We start from the raw sequence: 26,696 nt of genomic DNA on the forward strand, positions 1-26,696 counted from the left end.
AGTTCCAAGTAGTAAATTTGGCCTGACCAAAAGTGGTTATGGGTCTGGCTGAGTCAGCCCTATGGTTGGCATTTGTTTCTGGCTAGAATCCTTTAGGGGATCAGCCCAGCCTTCATCAAAGCCACCCATCCCATCTCAGGGTGTCTTCACCTCCGTTACATGAAAGTGGTTCATATCATCACTCTTCACCCATCTGCTTCCCTCTGGGGAAACACAATTCCCATGCCCCTTTTTTTTCGGAGAGCCTGGGAAGGACAGGTCAGAGGCCCAGCCACCCCTTCCCAGTGTCCAGGGACTTAGGCCCCTGTAATGCCCACCCCAAAAGAAAGAAGGCAACATGACCAAGCCAGCCAGTGTTGGAGAGCATTTTTATTAAGGGCAGCAGAATGGGATCGCAGCATCTTAGAAGAAAGCCTATTCTCCGCCACTGTGGAGGGGGCAGGGCGAGGACCTAGGGCACTTCAAGGAACCAGGCAGATGTGAATTCCTGAGGCAGCACGGGTCAGTGGTAGATGGCTGCTCCACAGCTCGCCCCTTCTCTAGAGTACCCAGCTTTTGGGTTTGGGAGCAGCCAGCGCTGCCACCAGCTTGCTGAAAGCCTAACCCAGGGCAAGGCTGAGAGGAGCCCAGGACACACAGGCCCAGGGAGGGATACCCACTGCACTGACTCCAAAGCCAGGCCTCTGCTGCCAGGGAAGACAAGAGTCCCTGAGGGGCTGCCGGCATAGCGGTGCCCTCCTGTGGGGGACAGAGAGCAGTGAGGGAGTGTCAGGCAGGCAGAGCTACATTGGCAGAAATGTGAAGCAACAAGACTTTCAGGAATGGCAATATTTCTAGATTCAGAGGAGCAACGAGAACAAATGGTAGCTTGTTTAGCTTCTGACAGAATTTGGCATTTTATTACAAATCTGAGTGTGAGTGAAATAAACTCCATGATCATTTTTCTGCTAGTGAAGAGACAAGATGTGGAAATGCTAGTCCAGTGCTCTTGCCAGCTAGGATCATGGGAGTCTCCACCCACCTACTCCCCTGTGAACCTAGGACTAAAGAAGCTGAGTTCATTTCCACAGCGTGGGGCTGCGTGCTTGAGACAGTATTATGCTGCCTGACCCATAAAACTTCTTACTTCTCTGCACAGATGAAACCCAGAGCTGTCTTACAACATCTGTGAGCCAAGAAAGACCTCAAGTTCTAGAACTAAAGTTAAAACAGAGAGCAAAGTTTTTGGAAGTTGTCTTCTCCACAGGATCTAGTCTCCCCAGAAGACGAGAAGGGAAGCCGCCAGTGGTAGAAGCAGAGTTGGTGATACAGGGTTGGGCGAATGCTTGTCAGCTTCCGCAGGGTGTCAGAGTGCATTGTTTTTGCTACTGTTTCAGGGATAGTCCCACTTGCTTTGAAAAGACATTAACATTCAACTCCTTACAAAGTTCATCTGATGATAAATTCTAAGGTCAATTTTTATTTCTACAAAAAAAAGGCAATCAAAACAATATAAAACACATTGAAAGGGTACTGAGTGAGCTTCAAGTGGAGCTTGACTCTGCAAAGGCTGTGAGTCCAAAGGGAGAGGGAAGGCCATCTTGTTCCTGGGCTGGGCTGGGCTGGGCTGGCAGCTGTTCCGAAGGAAGAGGCCAGTAGGAAGGAACCCGAGCGACCCCAGACTGGTGCTGGCTACAAAGCCACGTCCCACCAATTCCAATTCTGCAAAGGGTCAAATCTGCCAAGGGAGGGCTGTGGTGGGACTGCCGCACTGAGTTGGAGAGCTCCGTGGCACATTCAGATGGTAGAGGAGCTTGGAACTTCAAAAGGATATTCTGGCTTTGCTTTATGATGACCAGTGGATCTTCTAACATGGCTGCAGGAAGGGATGCTGCTGACCTTTGAGAGCTTTTCTGGTGAGAAATTCATCACACAAGTGCATAGCATCCTCACCTGACAGGCCCTCCCTCCAGCGTCATCATATGAACAGTGGAGCTTTCGCCCATTCAATCCACATTATTGTGGAAACAAACCAGGACTTTATACAGGAGCTGAGCTTTTCTTTGGGTGGCCTTTCTTTCTTTCTTTTTTTTTTAATTTTTATTTTTTAAAGAGAGGAGGTATGTGCATGGAGTGTGGATGCTTGCTTGTTTTGTAAATTTTTTTTTTTTTTTAAAAAGGATGTTATAAACTGGTATCAGGAAAAGTCTGAACCAGCTCCCACAGGGCAATAGGACAGAAGAAAAGTCACCACTGCCACTTTGTAGAGGGAGGAGATAAGACTTGGGTCTGGGGAAGTGAATTACTTGAAAAATAAACTAAATGCAAGAAAGTAGGAGTTGCTAGGGCAGGAGAGGAAAAAGAACCGCAACTTTTTTCCCCCAACCTTCTGGACTAACTTGAAGATTTAGGGTAAATTTGGATAAGAAAAGAAACACCATTCTTTTGAAGTAGATTGAAGCAGTGATTTTTAAAACAAAGAAAGCAGAACTAGAACATATGAAATTTTTAATCCTTTCTTTACAGGTTACCTAGACCACTTTTGATTAAGAAAACTGTAGAAAGTTAGTAACTGCCACAAGCGAACGCCAGGCGGTGGCACATGTCAATTTTCCACAGAGTCCTGCTTTGCGGGGTGTCTGAATGCACTGCTCGGGGTCTCTGTTCACACTTGCTGGAATCGTTCACGGCAGATTTTAGTCCACAGGTCGCTTTTCCCCATATTTCTTTGTAAACTCTTCAGCGTTCTTACAGAATTTTTTACGGTCCTTAGAGTATTCTTCAGCTAGGTCAGCCCGGAGGGGGTGCTCGGGCTGGGGGTCGTTCACCAGTGCTATGAGGGACTGGATTACTGCCAAGAGAAGGACAAGGCATGGCGGGTTAGAACAGACTCAGAGAGTACAGGAGGCTGCTGATCTCAGGAAATAAACCCTTGACTTCTATAAGGACTAAGCAAGTGTTTTTTAGAAAAAGTATCCTCTATTTAAAAAAAAAAGCAACAACAACAAAAAAAACGATCACCAGAACTGAACCTATCATGCCTCTGCAATCAGAAGAAACAGCCATCATTAGAGTGGGTAAACGAGTGGTGCCCTGCGCCTCTGGGAAGCCTTCCTCACTTGACACCTTGGGATCCCCTGGACCTCGTCATTCCCATTTGCCTTCTGTATGTCGGCTAGTGAGAGTGCATGCCCCCACGCACACAGTCACTTCTCAGGTCCAGACCAGTTAGTGCGTATGCTAAGGTGGTACATACACAGTTCAAGATAGTTTCAATCACAGTGATCCAGTAAGTAGAAGAAAGAGGGGGTATAACAGGGCTGTACTTGTCCATATGCAACGAGCTCATCTTAGAGGAACCCTGAATCTTCTGAATTTGCAAGTAAAGTGAGTTGGTATACTTCATCCAACTACAGAGAGATTGACAACTATCAGTAACATGAGTCTGTCAAGACACAGGCATTGACAATGCTGTGTTTACTTCCCACTGACAAGTTCCCAGGTCAAAGATGCCTTTCATCTCTCATCTCTGGATGTTGACACTGCAGATTCCCCTCCTGGGCACAGGAAAGCTTTGCAGCTATCATTACAAAAAATGGAGTAAAACACTAACAGTGGTTCAGTTATACAGAAGGGTAACCAGTAATGACCCATGCTGAGTAAAGCAGGGCACAAAGACACTTCTCCCCAACGGCTGCCTATTAATGTCAGTAGGTGAATAGGTCATCAGAGAGCTCATGCGGTCATGGTGGGCCTGGGCAGGCAGGGGGAACATGTAGGGTGGACAAGGTCCAGGATGAGTAGGAAATATAGGTGGCTGGCCCCAAAGGGTGAGCTCTGAAGAGCAGAAAGGTGCCAAGGCCCTAGAAGGTCTTCTGAAGGCCAGAATTGCTTCTTTAATTCAGTCTCAATACCCTTCAGAGTAGACTCCTCCTTGTACCCGCAGTATGCAATATCTCTAAAGGAGTATGTTTTTGCCTCTTTATTTCAAAGTTTTCCTTTCTACATTTCATTTCATTCATTGTATCTGAACAGATACAATAAATACATTTTGTTTCTATATTTTTTCACTGCTATGCCACTGTTAACTACTCAGTTTTGTTGTTGTTTGTGCTTTGTACTGGGGTTTGAACTTAGGGCAGGGGCTCTGTCCCAGAGCTCTTTTACTCAAAGCCAGCACTCTTACTACTTTGAGCCACAGTGCCACTTCGTTTTTCTGGTGGTTAACTGGAGATAAGAGTCTCAAAAATGTTTCTGCCTGGGCTTGCTTTGAACCATGATTCTCAGAGATTAGAGCCAAATGAATAGCTAAGATTATAAGCATATGCCACTGGCACCCAGCTCATTCCAGCTTTTTTCTGGCTAACTGAAGATGAGGGTCCCATTGATTTTCATGTTTGGGGTGGCCTCTGACCTGTGATCTACAGATGTCAGCTTCTTGAACAGCTACAATTACAGATATGAGCCACCAGTTCTTGGCTACCTCATAGAGGTGGACAGTGTGATAAGGGCACACAGTTCAGGACTAATCCCTAGCCTTTAAATATGTTTTTCAGAGGCAGGAAAATTAATGATTCACATGAAAAATTTTTATTTGCCATAAACAGAAGCCATACATTAATAATATAGGTAAGGAATGTATCTCAATGGTAGAGTACTTGCATAGTGTATAACAGGCCCCGAGTTCCATCTCTAGCATCCCAGAAAATGAAAAGCATCTCCAGGTCTCCCTCAGTTCCTAGCTGAGTGGCCCATAATCATACCAGGGAACACGTGTCTCCCCAGGCCATTTCCATGCTTCTTTAAAACCCTACCTTTGGGACCGGGAGTTTGTACTAGTTAGTGGCAGAGTGCTTGCCTAGCATGCACGAAGACCTGGGTTTGATTTCTCAGTACCACATACATAGAAAAGTCAGAAGTGGTGCTGTATTTCAAGTGGTAGGGTGTTACCCTTGAGGAAAGCCCAAGGAAAGTACTCAGGCCCTGAGTTCTAGACTTAGGACTGGCAAAAAAACAAAACAAAACAAAAAACAAACCCCTACCCTTAGCTTACTAACAGATGAGAGGACTGTGCCCTTTTCCTTTGTTGTTCTTCACTTTAAGTTTGGACACCTGAACCACATTTGCTAAGAAACAACAGTATATGGTGGCTTCCCCATCTTTCTTCATGATCAGAAGTGGTTCTAAAATAGAAAAATTACTGCCTCATTAGTACTTTAATAACCTCACTGGGCTAAAGTGCAAGCCAAATTCATTGTGAGGGATATTCCTAAGTTTTCAGGACTTTGTGCTCACCCTGCTATATATAGATGCTCAAGTTCTCTACTTCAGTGACCATCCTAGAATCTAATTTATTAGTGTAACACCACTTAAAAGATAATAACTTTGCAAGTTGATTGCCTATTTCATTCTTTCCTGGGAATTCATTTTTACTTCAAGTCTTAAAAAACAAAAATTACATAGGCTGGGTGTATGTGGCTTAGTGGTAGAGTACTTGCCTAGCATGTATGAAGCCCTGGGTTTGATCTCTCAGTACCACATAAATAAAAAAGGCTGGCAGTGGAGCTGTGGCAAGTGGTAGAATGCTAGCCTTGAGCAAAAGAAGCCCAGGAACAGCCCTAAGTTCAAGGCCCAAGACTAGCAGAAAAAGAAAAAGTAATCTTATCATATGAATCTCATTTTTTTTGTTGTTGTTTCTTTGGGTGTATTTCTGGTTCCTCAGCTAAACCATAATAATGACAGTAGACAGAACCTGGTTTTGCCAGAGGAACCCCGACAGCTACAAACCACGCTTGGCTCTCCAACTGCTTTTCAAGCTAACCAGTGCTGTTGTCTTGGCCTCATCATTTTTCACATACATGACACTGTATTCATCATACTCTACAACAGTCTGACCCTAGTGTTTTCACTCCTCCTTCCCCCTACAAGTCCCGTGGCTTGAACTTAGGGCTTGCGAACTGTCCTTGAGCTTCTTTTGCACAAGGCTATTAGCACTCTACCACCTGAGCCACAGTACCACTTTCAGCCTTTTCTGTTTATGTGGTACTCAGGAATTGAGCCCAAGGCATCAAGCATTAAGCCAACATTCCCAACCCTTCATTTTGGCCTAGTGGTTAAAGTGCTTGCCTAGCATGCACGAAGACTCAGGTTCGATTCCTTGGTAGCACATACATAGAAAAAAGCCGGAAGTGGTGCTGAGGCTCAAGTGGTAGAGCTCTAGCCTTGAGAAAGTCTAAGGACAGTGCTCAGGCCCTGAGCTCAAGGCCAGGACTGGCAAAAAAAAAAAAAAAGAACTAGTGTCTTGACCTTACACCAAATGCTCCCCAGAAGTACTTTTACACCTTCAAAATATACACTTAAAAAACACACTAAGGGGCGGGCGGGAGTTTGGCCTAGTGGTAGAGTGCTTGCCTAGTATGCACAAAGACCCAGGATCAATTCCTCCATAACACATATACAGAAAATGCCAGAAGTGGTTTTGTGGCTCAACGGTAGAGCTCTAGCCTTGAGAAAGCTCAACGACAGTACTCAGGCCCTGAGTTCAAGACCAAGGACTGCCTACCTGCCCCCCACCAAAAAAGCCACACACATTAAGGTGGGCATGTTTGATATATGTATTTAAGCCTCTATACTTTGAAGGCTCATCTATAAACAGTACCAGCTAGTAGGGAGGTTGAAGAGAATTACCTAAGCCTAGGTTTAAGGGCAACATGGGAAACACAGCAAGATTTATAAATACACACACCATACACACACACACACACACACACACACACACACACACACACACACACACACACACAGAAATGCACCCACACATGTGCGTGCACTGGGCGCCAGAGGCTCATGACTGTAATCCTAGCTATTCAGGAGGCTAGCATTTGGAGAATCATTGTTCAAAGCCAGCCTGGGCAGACAAACCTGACTCATCTCTAACTACCAAAACACCAGATACTGAGCTATGGCTCAAGTGGTAGAATACTAGCCTTTACCACAATAGTTCAATGACAGTGCCCAAGTCCCAAGTCCAAGCCCCATAAAACAAGGCCAACAAAACAGGCTAGTCATGGTTGTATGCTCCTATCATCACATCATCAGTTAGGATAGGATAGAAAGCCTAAAAGGCAGATTGAGACTCGGGTAGAAGGAAGCAAAATGAGATCCCATCTCAAAAATAACCACTGGGGAGGGGGGGAGAGGTACGTGTGCTAGTGTGCGTGTGTGTGTGTGCGCACGTGCACGCGTGTTAGGAGTACCTGTACCTCAGTAGTAGAGTATCTACCTAAACCAAGCCATGAGTCTGAGTTCAAGCCTCAGTACTGCCAACCCTACTATCAATGACTGCTCAAATTTTACTTTCTACTTGACTATATTATTGGAAAATAAAGCTTGTAAAAATTCCTCCTTGGAGCCGGACACAGTGGCTCATGCCTGTAATCCTAGCTACTCAGAAGGCAGAGATCTGAGAATCAGGTTCAAAGCCTGCCCGGGCACTAAAGTCTGTGAGACTCATTTCCAATTAACCACTAGAAAACCGGAAGTGGCACTGTGGCTCAAGGGGTAGGACTGTAGACTTGAGCTGAAGAGCCCATGGACAACGCCCAGGCCCAGAGCTCAAGCCCTATGACTTACCAAAAGGTGGTAGGGGTCCCTGGGAGTTTGGCCTAGTGGTAGAGTGCTTACCTACCATACACAGACCCAGGTTCGATTCCTCTGTACCACACACATAGAGCCATAATCCTCAGATCTCAGCCTCCTTAGTAGTTAGGATTACAGGCATGAGCCACTAGCGCCCCACTGCTTTCTAAATTTAATGTACTTATTTGCTATAAAATAATAGTATAGAGGGGACTGAAACTATAACTGATGGATATGATTTAATTTTTCTCTTCATATAATTTTATTACTGTGTTGTCTGCAATAAGGAGATTCAATATGGGGCTGGCTTCAATACCAATTGTATTTTATATAGAAAACCTCATTCAGCTACCAAACCAAGAATTTGTTTTTGAGACGAGATCTTGTCTTGCTAGCCTTGATCTCATAATTCTCTTAGTTTCCTAAGTCAATGATTACAGGAGGCATGTGTCACCAAGCCCTGTTCTAAGCTTCTGTTTTACTGCTAAGATACTACTAGAATCAAATTCTGCCAAACAAAACTCTTTACATTCTTTCTCCTGCTATTATCCATTCTGTATATATAGTTTTGATGTCTTTTGTGCTGTTTTAGTGCTTATTTACAGATTTTTTAATTTTTCCTAAGCTGAGACTTACACCAAAAATGTAACTCATTTCCAAATACAGTATATATTATTTTAAATATTCTTTCACAAGGTCGTACAACATCAACAGGCTTTTTTTGTTTGTTTGTTTTTGTTTTGTCAGTCAGTCATGGGGGTTGAGCTCTGAGCCTGGGCACTGCCCGTAAGCTTTTCAACTCAAGGTTAAAGCTCTACCACTTGAGCCACAGCACTACTTCTGGTATTCTGGTATTTAATTGGAGATAATAGCCTCACAGATTTTTTTTTTTGCTTTATTATTTTTTTTATTGTAATTAGTAAAAGGGTTACATGATATTTGCCAGATAGAAGGTGCATTAATTCACATACATTGATACACCCTTTCACATGTCTTGGTACAGCCTCACAGATTTTTGAGCCTAGGCTGGCTTTGAACTATGATCCTCAGATCTCAGCATCCTGAGTAGCCAGGATTATAGGTGTAGCTATCTGTGCTAGGCTTCACTTTTTTTGGGGGGGTGGGGTGAGGGCGGGGGCGATACAGTTGTAGGACTTGAACTCAGGGCCTGGGCACTGTCCCTGAGCTTTTTCACTCAAGTCAAGTACTCTACCTCTTTGAACCACAGTGTCATTTTTCATTTTCTGGTGGTTACCCAGAGATAAGAATCTCACAGACTTTCCTGACTGGACTGGCTTCAAACCACAGTCCTCAGATCTCAGCCAGCCTCCTGTACAGCTAGGATTACAGGTGTGAATCACCAGCTCCTAGCCAACAACAGCAATTTATTCATTTATTTATTTACTCTCAGTTCTGGGGCTTGAACTCAGGGCCTGGGCACTCCTGAGCTTCTTTTGTTCAAGACTAGCATTCTATCACTTCATCCACAGCTCCATTTCTGTTTATGTGGTATTGAGGAATGGAACCAAGGGCTTCATGTATGCTAGGCAAACACTACTACAAAGCCACTCCCAGCCCTCAATACTTTTTATTATCACTCTCAAAAGAAAACCCATTCTTCTCAGTATTCATTTCCAATTCTTGCTGTGGACAATCACTAATTTCTTTGGGGTAGGGGGTGTAAGTCATGGGGCTTAAACTCATAATGCTGTCCCTGAGATTTTATTCTGAAGCCTAGAGCTCTACCACTTTGAGCCACAGCTCTACTACTTGTTTTTAAATGGTTAATTGTAGGTAAGAATCTCATAGGGTCATTTTTGCCTGGGCTAGCTTCAAATTGTGATCCTCAAATCTCAGCCTCCCAAGTAGCTATGATTACAGGCATGAGCCACCAGTGTCCAGCTTGTCTACTTTATTTTTTGTTTCTGTGGAACTGAGGAATTGATTTGATCTCAGGGCCTTAAGCATGCTAGGCAAGCACTCTGCATAAGCCACATTTCTAGCCCCCCTTTTATTAAAGAATTTATTAACATTAATTTTTATATCATATTTCAAATGACATGTTTAACAAACAAGTATTCAAGAAGGGAATCTCTATACACAAATCACTGGCACTTAGATTTTAGAACATAATTAAAATTAGGCTGTATCTATGTATGTCATAGATACATATTAGTCTATATAATAAAGCATTATGTCTATAGAGTCATACATTTTTATGTTTATGTAGTTGTGTTTATATTTCTAATACCATGTCCACAGCATTCCTTCCCCCTTTTTTTGGTAGGTAGTGGGGCTTGAACTCTGGGCCTAAGTATTGTCCCTGAGCTTTTCAGCTCAAGACAAGGGCTCTACACCATAGCACTGCTTCCGGTTTGCTGGCGGTTAATTGGAGATAAGTCTCTGGGCCTTTAGTGCTTTAGAGCCCAGGCTGCTTTGATCCCAGATCCTCAGATCTCAGCCTCCTGAATAGCTAGGATTACAAGTGTAAGCCACCATGCTAGGCTCAGAGCACTAGTTTTGAAGGGGAAAAAAATACCAGAGATACTGCCCAGGTCCTGAATTCAAGCTTCAGGACTAGTACACACACACACACACACACACACACTCACACACGTTTGTGAGGCTATCTCAAACAATGGTTGTATACAGTGGCAAGGAGTGATCAATGGGGATGCTGAAATTTCTAAGGACATGGTCAGAAGGAAACACATTAGATGCTAGGAAGAGTGTCAGGGGCTGATCAAAGCAGGAGGGAGGCATATCTAGTTCAAAACTTTGGGAAATAAATGAGAAAACCACAAGGCATTTAAAAGGGAAGACACTTCAGGATGGTGGTAGTTGAGCTAAAGTGAGGAACTAGGGCTAGAAAAAACCAGGATGCTGAACATATGTGATCTGGCAAGTAGAAACAGCAGCATGATTAGGACAGCAACCATATGGAACAAGTTGCTCAAGTGAGCCTTGCATAGGCAGCAAAGGAGTTCAACATCAGTGATCTCCTGCTTTGCTTGTATAACTGTCTCATTCTGCATACCCCTCTTCACACTTGCCACACATCTTGCCAAATGAGCAGCCTGGCCTGGAAGGACTTCCCCACAGGCATGGCCAAGTAAAAAGATCTGGCCCTTTGGTAAGGTCCCTAGCAGTTGGTTGACAAGACACTTGTGAGCAAATGAGGCTAGAGACTCCCACTAGACTTAAGAATCTATAGATAAAAACACCAGACTGACGCCAGGCACGGTGGCTCATAGCTACTCAAGAGGCTGAGATTTGAGGATCATAGTTCAAAGCCAGCCTAGCCACTAAAGAATATAAGACTCTTATCTCCAATTAAATCCTAGAAAATGGAAAGTTGGGCTGTGGCTCGAGGGGTAAGGGTGTAGCTTTGAGCTGAAGAGCTTTGGGACAGCGCCCAGGCCCAGAGTTCAAGCCCCACGACCCACAAAGAAAACAAACAACAGCAACAACAACAACAACAAAAACAAACAATGACAACAACAAAAAACCCACCAGACTAGTGCGCCAAGAAATGAATCAAGCTACCATCAGCATCACTATCAAGTGTCAAACCCATCTAGCAATTATACCTATCAACTACTCAGCTATGAGAGAACTATGGCTTTCATGAGCTCATTTCCAAGGTGTGAGACTATGTGTTTTTGTTTTCCCCTTTTATCTTTTTTTTCTTTTGCCAGTTCTAGGGCTTGAACTCAGGGCCTAGGCTCTGTCCCTGAGTCTCTCTGTACTCAAAGCTCCCCCTCTACCACTTGAAATACAGTGCTACTTCCAGCCTTTTTTGTTTATGTGGTACTGAAAAATCAAACCCAAGGCTTCACGAATGCTAGGCAAGCACTCTACCACTGAGCACACTCCCTGCCCCTACTTTTTTTCTTGTAAAAGGTCTTCAACTCTATCTACCAGGGATTCCACCAAAAAGAATTGTCTTAGTCACTTCAAAACTTCACTGCAAGCCAGGCATGGTGGCTCACGTCTGTAATCTTAGCTACTCAGGAGGCTGAAATCTGAGAATCACAGTTCAAAGCCAGCCTGGGCACTAAAAAGTCTGTAAGACTCTTATTTTCAATTAATCATCAGAAAAGTGGAAGTGGCACTATGGTTCAGGGGTAGGGCAGTAGCCTTGAGCCTTTAGCCTAAAGCCTAAAAACTAGAGTCCATAATAAAGTTTTGTTACTTCCACAGGAAAAGAGGCAACCAAGATATTTTTATCACCACCACCACCCCCAAAATAAAAAAAAAAGAAATATGACTGCATCACCTAGACACATATAGGCACATAGACACACAGACACACACAACCACACCCAATTCCAGCAAGTTCCAAGTCTATTACAAGCCAACTGTATATTTTCATCCAGAAATGCTGTCTTTAACTCTAACCTTGTTCCCTCCCTCAAAACACACAGAACAGCTGGTGGCTCATGCCTGTAATTCAAACTACTCAGGAGGCTGAGATCTAAGGACCGGGGTTCAAAGCCAGCCTGGGCACTAAAGTGCAAGAGACCCATCTCCAAATAACTACCAGAAAACTGGAAGTGACACTGTGGCTCAAGTGGTAGAGCAATAGCATTGAGCTAAAGAGCTCAGGGACAGCGCCCAGGGTTCATGTCCTATGACTGACAAAAATAATCAAAAACACACACCCACAGGAGCATGGCTCATACTCTACTGGTTAGCCTGAAATGACTTCATCAACCTATTGTTTTGTTAGTTTTTTCTTTGTCCATCATGGAACTTGAATCCAGGGCTTGGGTGTTGTCACTGAGCTTTTTTTCTTTTTTTGGGGGGGGGGAGGGCATGGGGCTTGAACTTGCTAGGTACTGTCCCTGAGCTTTTTTTCCTTTTCTTTTCTTTTTGCCAGTCTTGGGGCTTGTACTCAGGGCCTGAGCATTGTCCTTGGGCTTTCCAAAGGTTAGCATTCTGCCACTTGAGCCACAGCACCACTTCCAGCTTTTTCTATATATATGTGGTACTGAGGAATTGAACCCGAATCCTCGTGTACACTAGGCAAGCACTCTACCACTAGGCCAAACTCCTGGTATCCCTGAGCTTTTATGCTCAAGACTAGCACTCTACCACTTTGAGCCACAGCTCTACTTTCAGTTTTCTGGTGGTTAATTGGAGACAAGGGTCTCATGGACTTTCCTGCTTATTCTGGTTTCAAACCTCAAGCCTCAGTCTTCAGAGTAACTGAACTAGGATTACAGGTGTGAGCCACTGGCACCTGGCTCCCTTTCTGCTTTATGAAGCCAAAGTTCAGGTGCTAAATGTTGCATGAGCCAACCTTAAATACCACTCTCATTTCCCTTCTAGGCAGTACTAAAATACTTTGCGATTTAGTGCCCATGCCCACACCCCTTCACAGCACATGCAGCAAAACACTGGGCTTATCTATGTCCTAATTGGCCAATGAAACAGTCAGAGAAGGAACTACTCAATACCTTGGTCAACACTTCAACTAAGACAAGCTAGCCTCCAAGAATAAGTGGGATCTCTTCAGTACTTCTACATGCACTTGAGCTGGTAAAGTAGGATTTCTGGACTATGTCTGGCATGGCATTCGAAGGGATTCTCAAGTCTCATCTCCACAATAGCACCCTTCAAAAAGCCCCATCTGTGGCAGAGAAGAGGGTGTGTCTTACCTTGGTCAGTCTTGGTTGCTGGCTTCCAGTTCTCAGCACTAATGACAGGCAGGCAGACCTGCCCTTTTTCATCAATGTTGGGGTGATAGATCTTTGTTTTAAATGTGATCTTCGGTGGTTTGAATGGGTACTCTGCTGGAAAGTTGATTTCAATTCTGAAAGCCCCCTTATCATATGGAGGGTTATCCTGGAAGGAAAGAAAATAAAAAGAAAATGAGCACACCAAAATAATTTAGTTCACATAGCTGTGGTCAGAATATTCTTATTGTTCATTGTAAAGATTATCCCTAATGTTGCATCAACTAAAGTCCTGCCTCAAAAAAAACCTCAACACAGGGGCTGGGAGTTTGGCTAGCATGCACGAAGACCTGGGTTCAATTCCTTGGTACTACATACATAGAAAAAAGCTGGAAGTGGTTCTGAGGCCCAAGGGATAGAGCTCTAGCCTTGAGAAAAGTCCAAGGACAGTGCTCAGGCCCTGAGCTCAAGCCCAGGACTGGCAAAAAAAAAAAAAAAAAAAAAAAAAGTCTTAGGTTCTTTTATGCCCCGGCTGGCTTTGAAACTTGAATTCTCAAACCTTAGCCTCCTGAACAGAAATCCTCAGATCTCTGTCTCTTGAGTAGCTAGACAGGCATGAACCAACAACAAACACCTAGCAAGATTTTCTCCTTCTCCTCCTCCTCTTCCTTCTTCATCTTCTTCTTTTTCTTCTTCTAGTACTATTACTACTACTACTACTACTACTAATATTATTTGCCAGTCCCGGGGCTTGAACTCAAGGCCTGAGCACTGCCCTTGGGCTTTCTCAAGGCTAGAGCTCCACCACTTAAGCCACAGCACCACTTCTGGCTTTTTCTGTGTATGTGGTATCAAGGACTTGAGCCGGGTTGTCTATAATCCTATTTTCTCAGGAAGCTGAGATATAAGGATTTAGGTTTGAAGCCAGCCTGGACAGTAAAGGCTTTTAAAAACACTTCAGTTAATTAGCAAAAAGGAAAAAAGGTGACTAACTGTGAGTGAAAAAGCTGAGTGAGAGCTCAAGGCCAAGCTTAAACTCTAGTACTGGCACAAAAACAAACAAACAAAAAAAAACAGAACAAAACCCTCCCCAATCAGAAATTAGAGCCAGTATGGTGGCTGTAATCCTAACTATGCAAGAGGCTGAGATATGAGAATGAGCCCAAGCACTGAAGTCCGAGAATCTTATCTCCAATTAACCACCAGAAAACTGCAAGTGGCCTTGTGGTTCAAGTGATAGGGCGGTAGCCTTGAGCTGAAGAGCTTAGGGACATTGCCCAGGCCCAGAGTTCAAGTCACATGACTGATTAAAAAAAAAAAGAAATGTGGAATTAGGATGTTGGGGCCACTAAAGTGAGGTCATGATGAAATTAGTGTCCTTATAAAACATTGCTATATTCCTACTATGTGAGAACACAGCAAAAGGGGGGTGTTATGAATTAGGAAGTGTACCCTCAACAGAACTCTAGAACTCTAGAATTGTGGGGTAATAAATTTGTTGCTTGTAAGCTAGATTTCTTACAGTATTCTTTTTAAATTCCACCTAGTAATATGCCTATCTTTTTAGCACAAAGTACTATTTGTCTAGATGTACTTCAATTTAATCATTCACTTGCTTGAAGGACATCTTGGCTGCCTCTGAGCTTTGGCAATGATGAATAAAGCTGTTATAAACATCTTTATGTAGGCTCTGAGTGGAGTACAAGTTTTCAATTCATGGAAAAACAGCAAGAAGCTCAAATGCTGGACTGTGTCATAAGGTGTGTTTAATTTTGTAGGAAACTGCCGAACTGTCTTCCAAAGTGGGCAGTTCCATTTTGTATTCTTACTAGCAATCAATGGGAGTTCCTATTGCTCCACATACTTGAGTTATCAGTTTTTGATTTTCACCATTTAAACTCATATGTAGTGACACCTCATTGTTATTTCAATTTCAAAAGTTCCTGAATGTATAATGTATATCTCTTTTCTATCCTCTTCCCTATCTCCCCTCCCCTTTCCTCTCTTGTACTGGGGATTGAACTCAGAACATGATATACTCTGGGCAAGCACTCTACCAATCTGCAACACCTGCAGCATTGTCCCACGCTGTTTTATGAAAGATAGAGGTCTCATTCTGTTGTGTAGGCACAAACTGACCTTAAACTGCTAGGCTCAAGTGATCTTCCATTTAGCTTCTCAAATAGCTGAGACTATACATATACACACATTACACCTTGCCTTATATCTTCATTGGTAAACTAGCTATTTAGAATCCCCCTTCCATGTGTTTGCCCTGTGGGGCTTGAACTCAGGACCTCAAGCTCTTGCTTGGCCATTTTGCTCATACTGGTACTCTACTATTTGAGCCACAACCCAAGTTGAAGAAATAACTTTTAAAACACCCCAAAACTTAGTTCTGTTTCTACATCCTAAACTGCTCTACTCAGATAAGTGAGATTATGTTACCACTGAGTTAATGAGAAACCAGGGTTTTTGAGCGTTTGTCTAAGTGTTGGCTGGTAAGATCTAATTGTACTTACTCAATATGTAGGACTGACCAATTTCCCCTGTTGTCAGCTGTTTGCTAGGCTCTCTGTTCTAAGAGCCTGTACACAAGGTTGAACAAGGCCAGCTGGTCCGCAGTTAACAGGCAAAAGCTCAGCCTGGCATTTTCTAATCAGTGGCATGTCTAAGACTATTCCTAAACACCTGTAAAATGGGGGCAGTAACAGTCTGCACAAAGTTGATGAAAAATAAGGACAATTAAGACCTACATGCCTGGCATAAGGTCTCAAGCTCAAGAAAAGCAGCTTTGGTTGGGCACCTGAAATCCTAGTTACTGAGGAGGCTGAGATTTGAGGATTGGTTTGAGGCCAACCCAGGCAGATAAATCTGTGAGACTCTTATCTCCAATTAACCAGCAAAACATTGCAAATGGAGGGATGGCTTGAGTGATAGATGGACAGCCTTGAACAAAAAAGCCAAACAAGAGTAAAAGATCTCAAGTTCAAGTCCCTATATTGGCCTCTCCCCCCAGAAAAGAAGAATGATTCATCTAACCAAGTAACAGTTTTTAGTGTACATTTGTTACAAAGGGCAGTCTGTGACATTTCCACACATGTAAACAATGTATCCCCAATCAACCTCATCCCTCTATTTATTATTCTCCCTCTCCCAAAAACTATTTCAACAGATTTCACTGTTCTATTTTCATACATACAAATAAACTGCATATCATTTTTATTTGCCCTCTCTGTTTCTGTTAGTGCCCACCTTAGAATCTGAGCCTGTTTTAGTTTCCTGTCATTTTTCTTCCCTCCCACCCCACCACTTCTCTTTCTTTTTTTTTTTTTTTTTTTTGCCAGTCCTGCCTTGAACTCAGGGCCTGGGCACTGTCCTTGAGCTTTCTCAAGGCTAGCACTCTACCACAGCACCACTTCGGGATTTTTCTGTGTATGTGGTACCAAGGAATTGAACCCTGGTCTTCATGCATGATAGGCAAGCACTCTGCCACTAGGCCACACTACCAGCCCTCCTGTCATTGTTTTTAAGTCTTCATTTATTACTCCAAGGGATTTCACTATGGCATTTCAGATGTAACTGAGTGATTTCTAGTAAATGTGTACAAGCTAAAACAGGGTATGGCTTCTGAGTAAAGGCCTAAATAAACTTCAGAAAAGAACTGTTGATATTTTAGAGCTAAATTTGTCCCATGGGAAGGTTGTTTGGAAATTACACAGAACACTAATGAGTAAACATAGCTTTGTAAAAAACCATTATACACGTTATTCGGCATTTACCTCAGAGACACTCTACAATATTTGACTCATAAATTTTTTTTTGGGGGGGGGGGAGTCAGTTGTAGGGCTTGAACTCTGGGCCTGTGAGTCCACTCTACCCTGTGAGCCACAGCCTCACTTCTGGTTTTCTAGTGGTTAATTGGAGGTATGAGTCTCACATTCTTTAGTGCCCAGGCTGGCTCTGAACTGCGATCCTCAAATCTCATGTGTAGCTAGGATTATAGGTGTGAACCACCACACCTGGCTAGATTTTTTTTTTTTTTTTTGCCAGTCCTGGAGCTTGAACTCAGGGTTGGGCATTGTCCCTGAGCTTCTTTTGCTCAAGGCTAGCACTCTACCACTTGAGCCACTTCCAGCTTTTTTTTTTTTTTTTTGCCAGTCCTTTGGCTTGAACTGGAGGCCTGGGCACTGTCCTTGAGCTTTCTGAAGGCTAGAACTCTACCACTTGAGTCACAGCACCACTTTGGGCTTTTTCTGTGAATGTGGCAACCAAAGAATTGAGCCCCAGGTCTTCATGCATATGAGGCAAGCACTCTGCCACTAGGCAAAACTCCCAGCTCTTCCAGCTTTGTGGTACTGAGAAGTAGAATCCTAGGTTTCATGCATACTAGGCAAGCACGCCACCACTAAGCCACATTCCTAGCCTCACACATAACTTGAGGGTAACCATTGGAAAATAGAATCTCTTCCTCCAAATGGGCTACAGATATTCTCTCTCCCTCTTGTCTAGACCGGGGTTTGAACCCAAGGCTTCACACTTACTCAGCTTGTGCTCTATCATTTGAGCGATGCCTTTAGCCTGGCTTTGAACTGAAATCCTTCAGATTTTAGCCTTGTAAGTAGCTACGATTAAATCAGGCAAGAGTGGGGCTAAGTTACAGAAACTCTTAAATCTCCTCCTCCATATGCCTTTCTGTCATAGAGCTTTTCATAAAGAAATTGGTCGTGGGCTGGGAGTTTGGCCTAGTGGTAGAGGGCTTGCCTAGCATGCACGAAGACCAGGGTTCAATTCCTCGGTACCACATATATAAGGAAAAAAAAAAAAAAAGCTAGAAGTGCTGAGGCTCAAGTGGCAGAACTCTAGCCTTGAGAAAGTCCAAGAACTTGCAGAAAAAAAGAAAAATGGCTGACTTGGGCTGAAGAGCTCAAGGACAACGCCCAGGCCTAGGGGTAGGGCGGTAGCCTTGAGCTGAAGAGCTCTGGGACAGCTTCCAGGCCCACCAAACAAACAAAAAAAATAATAATAAATAAATAAATTGGCTGAATGCTGGCTTACCCCTGTAATCCTACCTACTCAGGAGGCTTATATCTGAAGATCATGGTTCAGAGCTGTGACTCAAATGGTAAAGCGTTAGCCTCGAGCAAAAGAGCTCAGGGACCGTACCTAGGTCCAGTTCAAGCCTCATGACCAACCAAAAAAAGAAAAAATTATCTGCCCCATCTTGTCTAATAGGTTATATGACCTTTATTATTCCAGAGGGATCTTGTTCCATGTGAGAGGCTGAGAAGAATCTGAATGGACAGGATTGCCTGGGCTCCCCCTCATCCATTAGCACAAGATCATGCCCATTTGCCCCAGGGGCTTGAACTTGGCCTGGGCGCTGTCCCTGAGCTCTTCAGCTCAAGGTTACTGCCCTACTCCTGGGCTTGGGCATTGTCCCTGAGCTCTTTAGCTCAAGGCTACTGCCCTAACCTTGAGCCAAGCCCACTTCCCATTTTCTAGAGGTTAACTGGAGGTAAAGCACAGGCTGGCTTTGAACCTTGATCCTCAGATCTCAGCCTCCTGAGTAGCTAGGATTACAGGAGTGAGCCACCACGCCCAGCCTAGAGAACTTTAAATAGCCAAACATGTAGAAGTTCTTAAAGATGATGTGTCCAGAGAAGGCATGAAAAGCTCCACATCTCTTTCCCCATTCCTGTTCTAGACATCTCTTACCTATACTAGTAAATATTTTTATAGTTTTGTAACCCTCTCAAGCAAGTTAAATCAAACCAGGTAGGGGTTTGTGGAAATCCTGATTTAGATCCAGGAGATTTAGATCCAGAAGCATAGTGAGTGAATACATGCCTGTAATCCAAGCACTTGAGAGGTCTCAAAAAACCCACACAAACAAAAACTGCTTGGTACTGGCACAAAAACAGACCAGAAGATCAGTGGAACAGAATAGAAGACCCAGAAATAGAACCATATGCCTATAGGCAACTTGTATTTGACAAAGGAGCCAAAGATATACACAGTCTATTCAATTATTGGTGCTGGCAAAACTGGGCAGCCACATGTAGAAAACTAAAAATTGACCCTAGCCTTTCGCCATGCACAAGCATTAACTCAAAGTGGATCAAAGACCTCAATGTCAGACCGGAAACCGTGAAATTGCTACATGATAATGTAGGAGAGACACTGGAACTCATAGGCACAGGCAACAGATTCCTGAACAGAATCCCAGGGTCACAACAGATTGGAGAGACACTCGATAAATAAAGTTTCTGTACAGATAAAAACATAGTTGCAAAAGTAGAGAGACAGCCAACCAACTGGGAAAAGATATTCACCAACAATACATCTGACAAATGCTTAATATCCAGTATCTACAGGGAACTCAAGAAACTAATCCCCCCAAAACCCAATAAACCATTCACTAAATGGGCAAGGGAACTAAAAAGAGACCTATCAGAAGAAGAGATTAAAATGGCAGAAAAACGTATGAGAAAATGTTCATCATCTATGGTCATAAAGGAAATGCAAATAAAAACAACCCTAAGATACCACCTTACCCCAACAAGAATGGCCAAGATTTTGAACTCAGACAATGACAGTTGCTGGCGGGGTTGTGGAGAAAAAGGAACCCTACTGCACTGCTGGTGGGATTGTAAACTAGTTCAGTCACTCTGGAAAGCAGTGTGGAGGTTCCTTAAAGAACTGAAAATAGACCTTCCCTATGATCCCGCCATACCACTTCTGGGCATCTATCCTGAACAGCATGACCCAGGATATTATAAAGACACCTGCTCAGCTATGTTCATCTCTGCACTATTCACAATAGCCAGGCGATGGAAACAACCCAGATGCCCTACTGCAGATGAATGGATACAGAAAATGTGGTACATATACACAATGGAATTCTACATAGGCAACAGACAAGATAAAATAGTGGCATTCGCAGGGAAGTGGATGAATCTAGAGCGAATCATGCTGAGTGAGACAAGTCAAGACCTAAGGAACAAAAGGCGCATGGTATCCTTAATATGCGGTTATTAAATCCAAAGTATACAAGAGCGAGGACTCAATAACTGCATACCCAAAGCAATGGACATGGTAATGGAAATACAAACATAACTATATAGACAAAAAAACCTATGACTCTATAATCATAATGTTTCATTTCATAAACTGATATGTTTCTATGACATACAAACCGTTAGCCTAATTTTGATTAAGTTCCAAAGACTAAGTCCCAGAGAATGTAATTAGAGATTCCCTCCTTGAACAACTGTTTGTTAAACTTGTCATTTAAAATATGATGTATATTGTTATAGTATCTCACTTTGTTATCTGATATATTGAATTTATTTGTATCTAGATATTTGAAATTTGATAGGGAAGGGGGGAAAAACCAAGACGGGTGGGGGGTATGGGGGGGGGAGGGAAATGGGTACTAAGACATGTGAAAGGGTATCAATGTATGTGAATTAATGCACCTTCTATCTGGCAAATATCATGTAACCCTTTTACTAATTACAATAAAAAAATAAAATAAAATATGATGTAAACATAAGCCATATATATAATGATTGTTGTTCTTAAGGTACTATGTTATCTCTCATCACTTCTACTGTCCCTTGGTTATCTCATATTGTTACACTATCTCACTTTGTTACCTGATATATCTGATATATTTGTATTTGGTTATCTGAAATTGGACAGGGAACGGGGAAAATAAGATGAGGGGTGGGGGAGGGGGGAAGGGAAATGGGGACCATGACATGTGAAAGGGTATCAATGTGTGGGAATTAAGGCACCATTTATCTGGCAAATATCATGTAACCCTTCTATTAATTACAATAAAAAATATATTAAAAAAAAAACCCACAACACCCAACATAGGACTTTATGATTATCATCTCAGGGGGGAAGTATTTATAGGACTGAGTCCTCAATCTATGGGATCTGTGTGTATATATAACAGAAGAAAACCAAATCTGAGTTTGTTTTTATTACTGTGTCTCAAACTGAGGCCACAGCCAGGAGCTGGTGGCTGGTGGCTCACATCTGTACAACTGATTACAGTCTGGACATCTGGAGATTGTGTTAAGGCTAGCAGGACTAGCAGGTCAGAAAAGTCCAAGACACTCTCTCCAGAATAACTAGCTGAATTAGAGGCCTAGCTCAAATGGTTAGTCCAGTAAGCAATGTTAGTGTAAAGCCCACAGTTCTAATTCTAAATATAAGCAAAAATAATAACAACAACAAAGTTGAAGCTATGTTTTAATAACAAATTTATCAAAAATTTCAAGTTTTATTTTACCATGAACCTGATTGTTGTTTTTGTCATACATTCTTTTATTTGGAACTCTGAACTCCTTTAAGCAAGTATTATATCATAGACTTATTTGATTTTGGGTTTTTTGTTGTTCTTGTTGACAGGATCTCTCCCTATGTAGTAGAGCTTAGTTTTAAATTCACAATCCTCCTATCATAAACTTCTGAGTGGTGAGATCACAGATATGTATTATATCTGGCCCAGGTTATTTTTAATCTCATGTGCTCTACAATACCTTCTTTTTTTTTTTTGGCCAGTCCTGGGGCTTGAATTCAGGGCTTGGGGAATGTCCTTGAGCTTATTTTGCTCAAGGCTAGTACACTACCTCTTGAGCCACAGTGCCACTTTTTTTTTTTTCTTCTGTTTATGTGGCACTGAGGATTGAAACCCAGGGTTTCATGCATGCTAGGCGAGCACTCTAATACTGAGAAACTTTCCCAGCCCCCAAATTATTTTACTCATGCCTTTCACATTTTACTTCAATCATTCCTGAAGACATGTATTTTTTAAAAAAAAAAAAAAAACCTCATTCAGGCTTGGGAATGCAGAGAGGACAGATTTGATTCAAGAGTATTCTGGGCCAGGTTGTGGAGCAGGTGAACTGAGCTAATGGAGAAGGACAGTAAGTGGAGATAACACTGATGCTGTGTTACACTACTCTGACTACCACTACCACCACCACCACCAACACAAGTACACATAGCTAGAGAAAATCCTGCAGGAGCAAAAGTGGTTATATCAACCTCAACCTAACTTTAAAGGAGGACAAAGGCAAGAAGTGCTTTCAAAAAAGGAACTATTCCCAGACCATTGAATGCCATACAAAAGCCAGTAAACAGGACCCAAAAGATTTCCAAATTATAAAGTGACCAAGCTGCCTGCTATGAGGAATATGTCTAGCAGATTCTGACCTGCATCAAGGACTACACACAGAAAATGGTTACCCTGGGGGCCGGGAGTTTGGCTTAGTGGTAGAGTGCTTGCCTAGCATGCACGAAAACCCAGGTTCGATTCCTTGATACCACATACATAGAAAAGGCTGGAAGTGGTGCTGTGGCTCAAGTGGTAGAGCACTAGCCTTGAGGAAAGCCCAAGGACAGTGTTAAGGCCTTGAGTTCAAGCCCCAGGACTTGGAGGGAAAAATGTGATTCTCTTATCTCCAATTAATCATTAGAAAATGGGAAGTGGTGCTGTGCCTCAAAGGGGTAGTCAGTAGCGTTGAGTTAAAGAGTTCAGGGACAGTGCTCAGACACAGAGTTCAAGCCCATGACACCCCCCCCCCAAAAAAATAAAGTCAAGTCAGAACTAGTGACATGGATCAAGTGTGCCAGCTGTCCAAAGATAGGGCAACAAAAGATCTCTTATTAATTTGTCCTATCATTTTTAGATGACTCTGTATTCTCTATCTCATATATGATGCAAACATGCGCACATCTGAAGGAAGGTGGGAGAAGGGCACAGAGTCAGTGGAAAGCAGGTGAAAAAGTAAAGCAATGGGCTCATGAGCTGAACTAGACATCGATGAGAGGGAACTAAGCAACCCAAGGATGCTGAGGGGAGGGAGGAAATGAGTGGGAAGAGGGAACAGCTGAAACTGAGTAGCAGGAAAGAAATGTACAGATCACCTGCTCAGGAAAAAATGATTTTATCATTAATGTTCAAAGTGATAAACGTTTTTCCTGTGCAAAACTTGAGGACTTGGTATTTTTTGTTAATCATAAGTTTTGTAAATCAGAATGATAATCCTTATAAGTGTGAATGTAAAAATCATTATGTATGTAATTATTCAATCTCAATAAAGGAAAGAAAAAAAATGTGTCAGCTGTGAGCAAAAAGGCTCTGAACAAGGCTGAGTTTAAAACCTACTACTATGGAAGGGGGATGGGGAGAAAAGAAAAAAGAAACAGATGCCTACCAGAAGGCATCAGAACTGCTGTGAGGAAGTAGCAATGGTTTATCAGTGCTGTATAAGGGCACAGTACAACCAACATGCCTACCTCAAGGATATGAAGTAACAGGGCACACAGGCCATGGCCAATCCTGAAGTGTAGCAAGGATCACCAAAGGGCTCAGCAAAGAAGGTGCTCACTTTAAAGAACTGTTAATAGGGCTGAGAGTTTGGCCTCGCACAGGAAGACCCAGGTTTAATTCCTTGGTACCACATACACAGAAAAGCCAGAAGTGGTGCTGTGACTCAAATGGTAGAGCACTAGCCTTGAGGAAAAGCCCAAGGATAGTGCTCAGGCTCCGAGTTCAAGCCTCAAGACAGGGGAGAGTTTTTGTTTTTTTGTTTTTTTTGTTTTTTAATTTTAGGGGTCATGGGGCTTGAACTCTTGGGCATGGGTGTTGTTCCTGAGCTCTTCAGCTCAAAGCTATCCCCCTATCCCAGGGCCTGGGCATTGTCCCTAAGCAATTCAGCTCATGGCTACCATCCTACTCTAGAGCCAAGCCCCACTTCCCACTTTCTACAGGTTAATTAGAGATAAGAGTCTTAGGTCCTTTTGTGCCTGGGCTAGCTTTGAACCTTGATTCTCAGATCTCAGCCTTCTGAGTAGAAAGATTATTTTTACCTTTATACATTTTACTGTAGAAGACAGACTCATGTAGCCCCTGCCTTGGGACTTTCTCAGGAAACACATTTTCTCTTCACTGCTACACTATAGTTCATGTCATTTTCCTTTCCCAATATAGTTGAGTCATTTCTTATTTGGGGAAGTAGGTATGTGTGGGAGGGGTGGGGTGGAGTGGGGGTGGGATGTGTTCTTCTAAACCTGGGATCACAATCCTCTACACTGTTATTTTACATTTTCATCTCTAGTAAATAAGCCAACTGAAGTATTAAAAATGCATTCTGCCTATGTCTAAATTCTAAGAAAGGGACAACAGATACTTCTCACTGGTAGAGAGCATTTGCATGCCAAGTATAGTTCAATTCCTGCAAAAAATTAATCCAGCCAGGCGCTAGTGGCTCATGCCTGTAATCCTAGCTACTCAGGAGTCTGAAATCTGTGGATCATGGTTTGAAGCCAGCCTGAGCAAAACAAAACAAAACAAAAAAACCCTCAAGAGACTCATCTCCAGTTATTTACTCAAAAACTGGAAGTATATCTGTGGTTCAAAGTTGTAGAGCACTATTAGCCCTGAGCAAAAGAGCTCAGGGACAGTGCCCAGGCCTGAGTTCAAACCCCAGGACCAGTGTGCACCCACAAAAAAAAAGGAAGCTAAGTACTGGTGACTCACCACGGTAATTCTAGCTACCTAGGATCTAAAATCTGAGTATTGGGGTTCAAAGCCATCCCAGGCAAGAAAGTCCCTGAGACTCATCTCCAATTAACCACCAAAATGCCAGAAATGGAGCTGTGACTCAAGTGGCAGAATACTGGTCTTGAGTGAAAAAGCTAAGGGAGAGAGTGCTCAGGCCCTGAGCTCAACTTTCACTACTGCCCACCCCCCACACACAGTCTAGCTAATAGAGTAAGGTAAAAGTATCTGAACACTAGCCTTGAACTCAGGGACAGTGCCAGGCCTGGAGTTCAAGCCCCATGACCAACAAAAAAAAAAAAAGGATGGGGGCCTAGTGGTAGAGTGCTTGCCTAGCATGCACACAAAGCCTGGGGGTTGATTCCTCCGTACCACATACACAGAAAAAACTGGAAGTGACTCTGTGACTCAAGTGGCAGAGGAAAAGTGTCCAAGGAGGGCTGGGAGTTTGATCTAGTGATAGTGTTTGCCTAGCATGCACGAAGACCCGGGTTCGATTTCTTAGTACCACATACATAGAAAAGCCAGAAGTGGTGCTGTGGCTCAAGTGGTAGAGTGCTAGCCTTGAGTAAAAGAAGCTCAGGGACAACGCCCAACCCCCAAGTTCAAGCTCCAGGACTGGCCAAAAACCAAACAAACAAAAAAATGAAACAACAACAACAAAAAACTAGCTGGGTGTGGTAGCTCACACCTGTAATCCTAACTACTACGGAGGCTAAAACCTGAGGAATGAGGTTCAAAGCCAGCCTGCATAGGAAAGCCCATGAGACTTTTTTTTGTTCAATCATGGAGCTTGAACTCAGGGCCTGGGAGTTGTCCCTGAGCTCTTTTTCTGCTCAAGACTAGCATTCTACCACATTGAGACACAGCTCCACTTCCAGTTTTTAGCAGTTATAAGTGAAAGTAAGAGGGGCCGGGAGTTTGGCCTAGTGGTTAAAGTGCTTGCCTAGCATGCACGAAGACCCGGGTTCGATTCCTTGGTACCACATACATAGAAAAAAGCCAGAAGTGGTGCTGAGGCTCAAGTGGTAGAGCTCTAGCCTTGAGAAAGTCCAAGGACAGTGCTCAGGCCCTGAGCTCAAGCCCAGGACTGGCAAAAAAAAAAAAAAAAAAAAAGTGAAAGTAAGAGTGTCACCAGACTTTTCTGCCCCAGGTGGCTTTGAAACATGATTGTCAGATCTCAGTCTTTCTCCCCCACCACTCACCCCCACCAGGGCCTGAGAAGACTAAGGGTCTGCCTAGTGAAGCTCTGAGTTCAACCCCAGTAACACAGTATTGCTCATCCTCACCCAAAACACCAGAGAAGTCACACAACCTAATGATACATCTCAAGGTCTCAGGGGGGGGGAAAAAAAAAGAGCCAAACGCCAAATTACTAAATGGAAAGAAATAAAACAGTAAAACGGGAAGAAATTAATTAGATAGAGGCAAAAGAATAGAATCAAAATGGGAAAATCTTTGTCAAGACTGACAGGGACCAGGAGTCTGACCTAGTCTAGTGACAGTGCCCAGGCCTTGAGATAAAGCCCAGAACTGACCAAAAAAAAAAAAAAAAGATTAGACTGACAAACTTTTTTTTGTCCTTGGTTTTGAGCCACAGCACCATTTCTGGCTTTTTTTTTTTTTTCTGTGTATGTGGTACCGAGGAATTGAACCTGAGTCTTTGTGCAAGCTAGGCAAGCACTCTACTACTAGGCTAAACTCCCAGCCCAAGACTGACAAACTTAAACTAAATTAATGAAAGTCCCAATTAATAAAATCAGAGATGAAAATGGGGATAATGCAACAGCTAAAAGTAAAATTCAGAGGATCAC

General features: G+C 43.0%; 1 protein-coding gene across 2 annotated transcripts in view; it reads right to left on the reverse strand.

The window, feature by feature from the left end:
• Positions 1 to 351: 351 nt before the first annotated feature.
• Ube2l3 (ubiquitin conjugating enzyme E2 L3) overlaps positions 352 to 26,696 on the reverse strand; it is a 53,757-nt gene continuing 27,412 nt past the window's right edge. For both annotated transcript variants that reach the window (XM_090320559.1, XM_090320558.1), the window contains 2 exons: positions 13,281 to 13,467; positions 352 to 2,830 (listed from right to left, as the gene is read on the reverse strand). In XM_090320559.1, the coding sequence (XP_090176685.1) occupies positions 2,676 to 2,830; positions 13,281 to 13,467 (342 nt within the window). In that variant the 3' untranslated portion in view covers positions 352 to 2,675. The remainder of the gene's footprint in view (positions 2,831 to 13,280; positions 13,468 to 26,696) is intronic.

The sequence above is a fragment of the Megascapheus bottae genome, chromosome 28 (assembly GCF_031878675.1).
Source record: "Megascapheus bottae isolate mThoBot1 chromosome 28, mThoBot2.hap1, whole genome shotgun sequence".
NCBI lineage: Eukaryota > Metazoa > Chordata > Mammalia > Rodentia > Geomyidae > Megascapheus > Megascapheus bottae.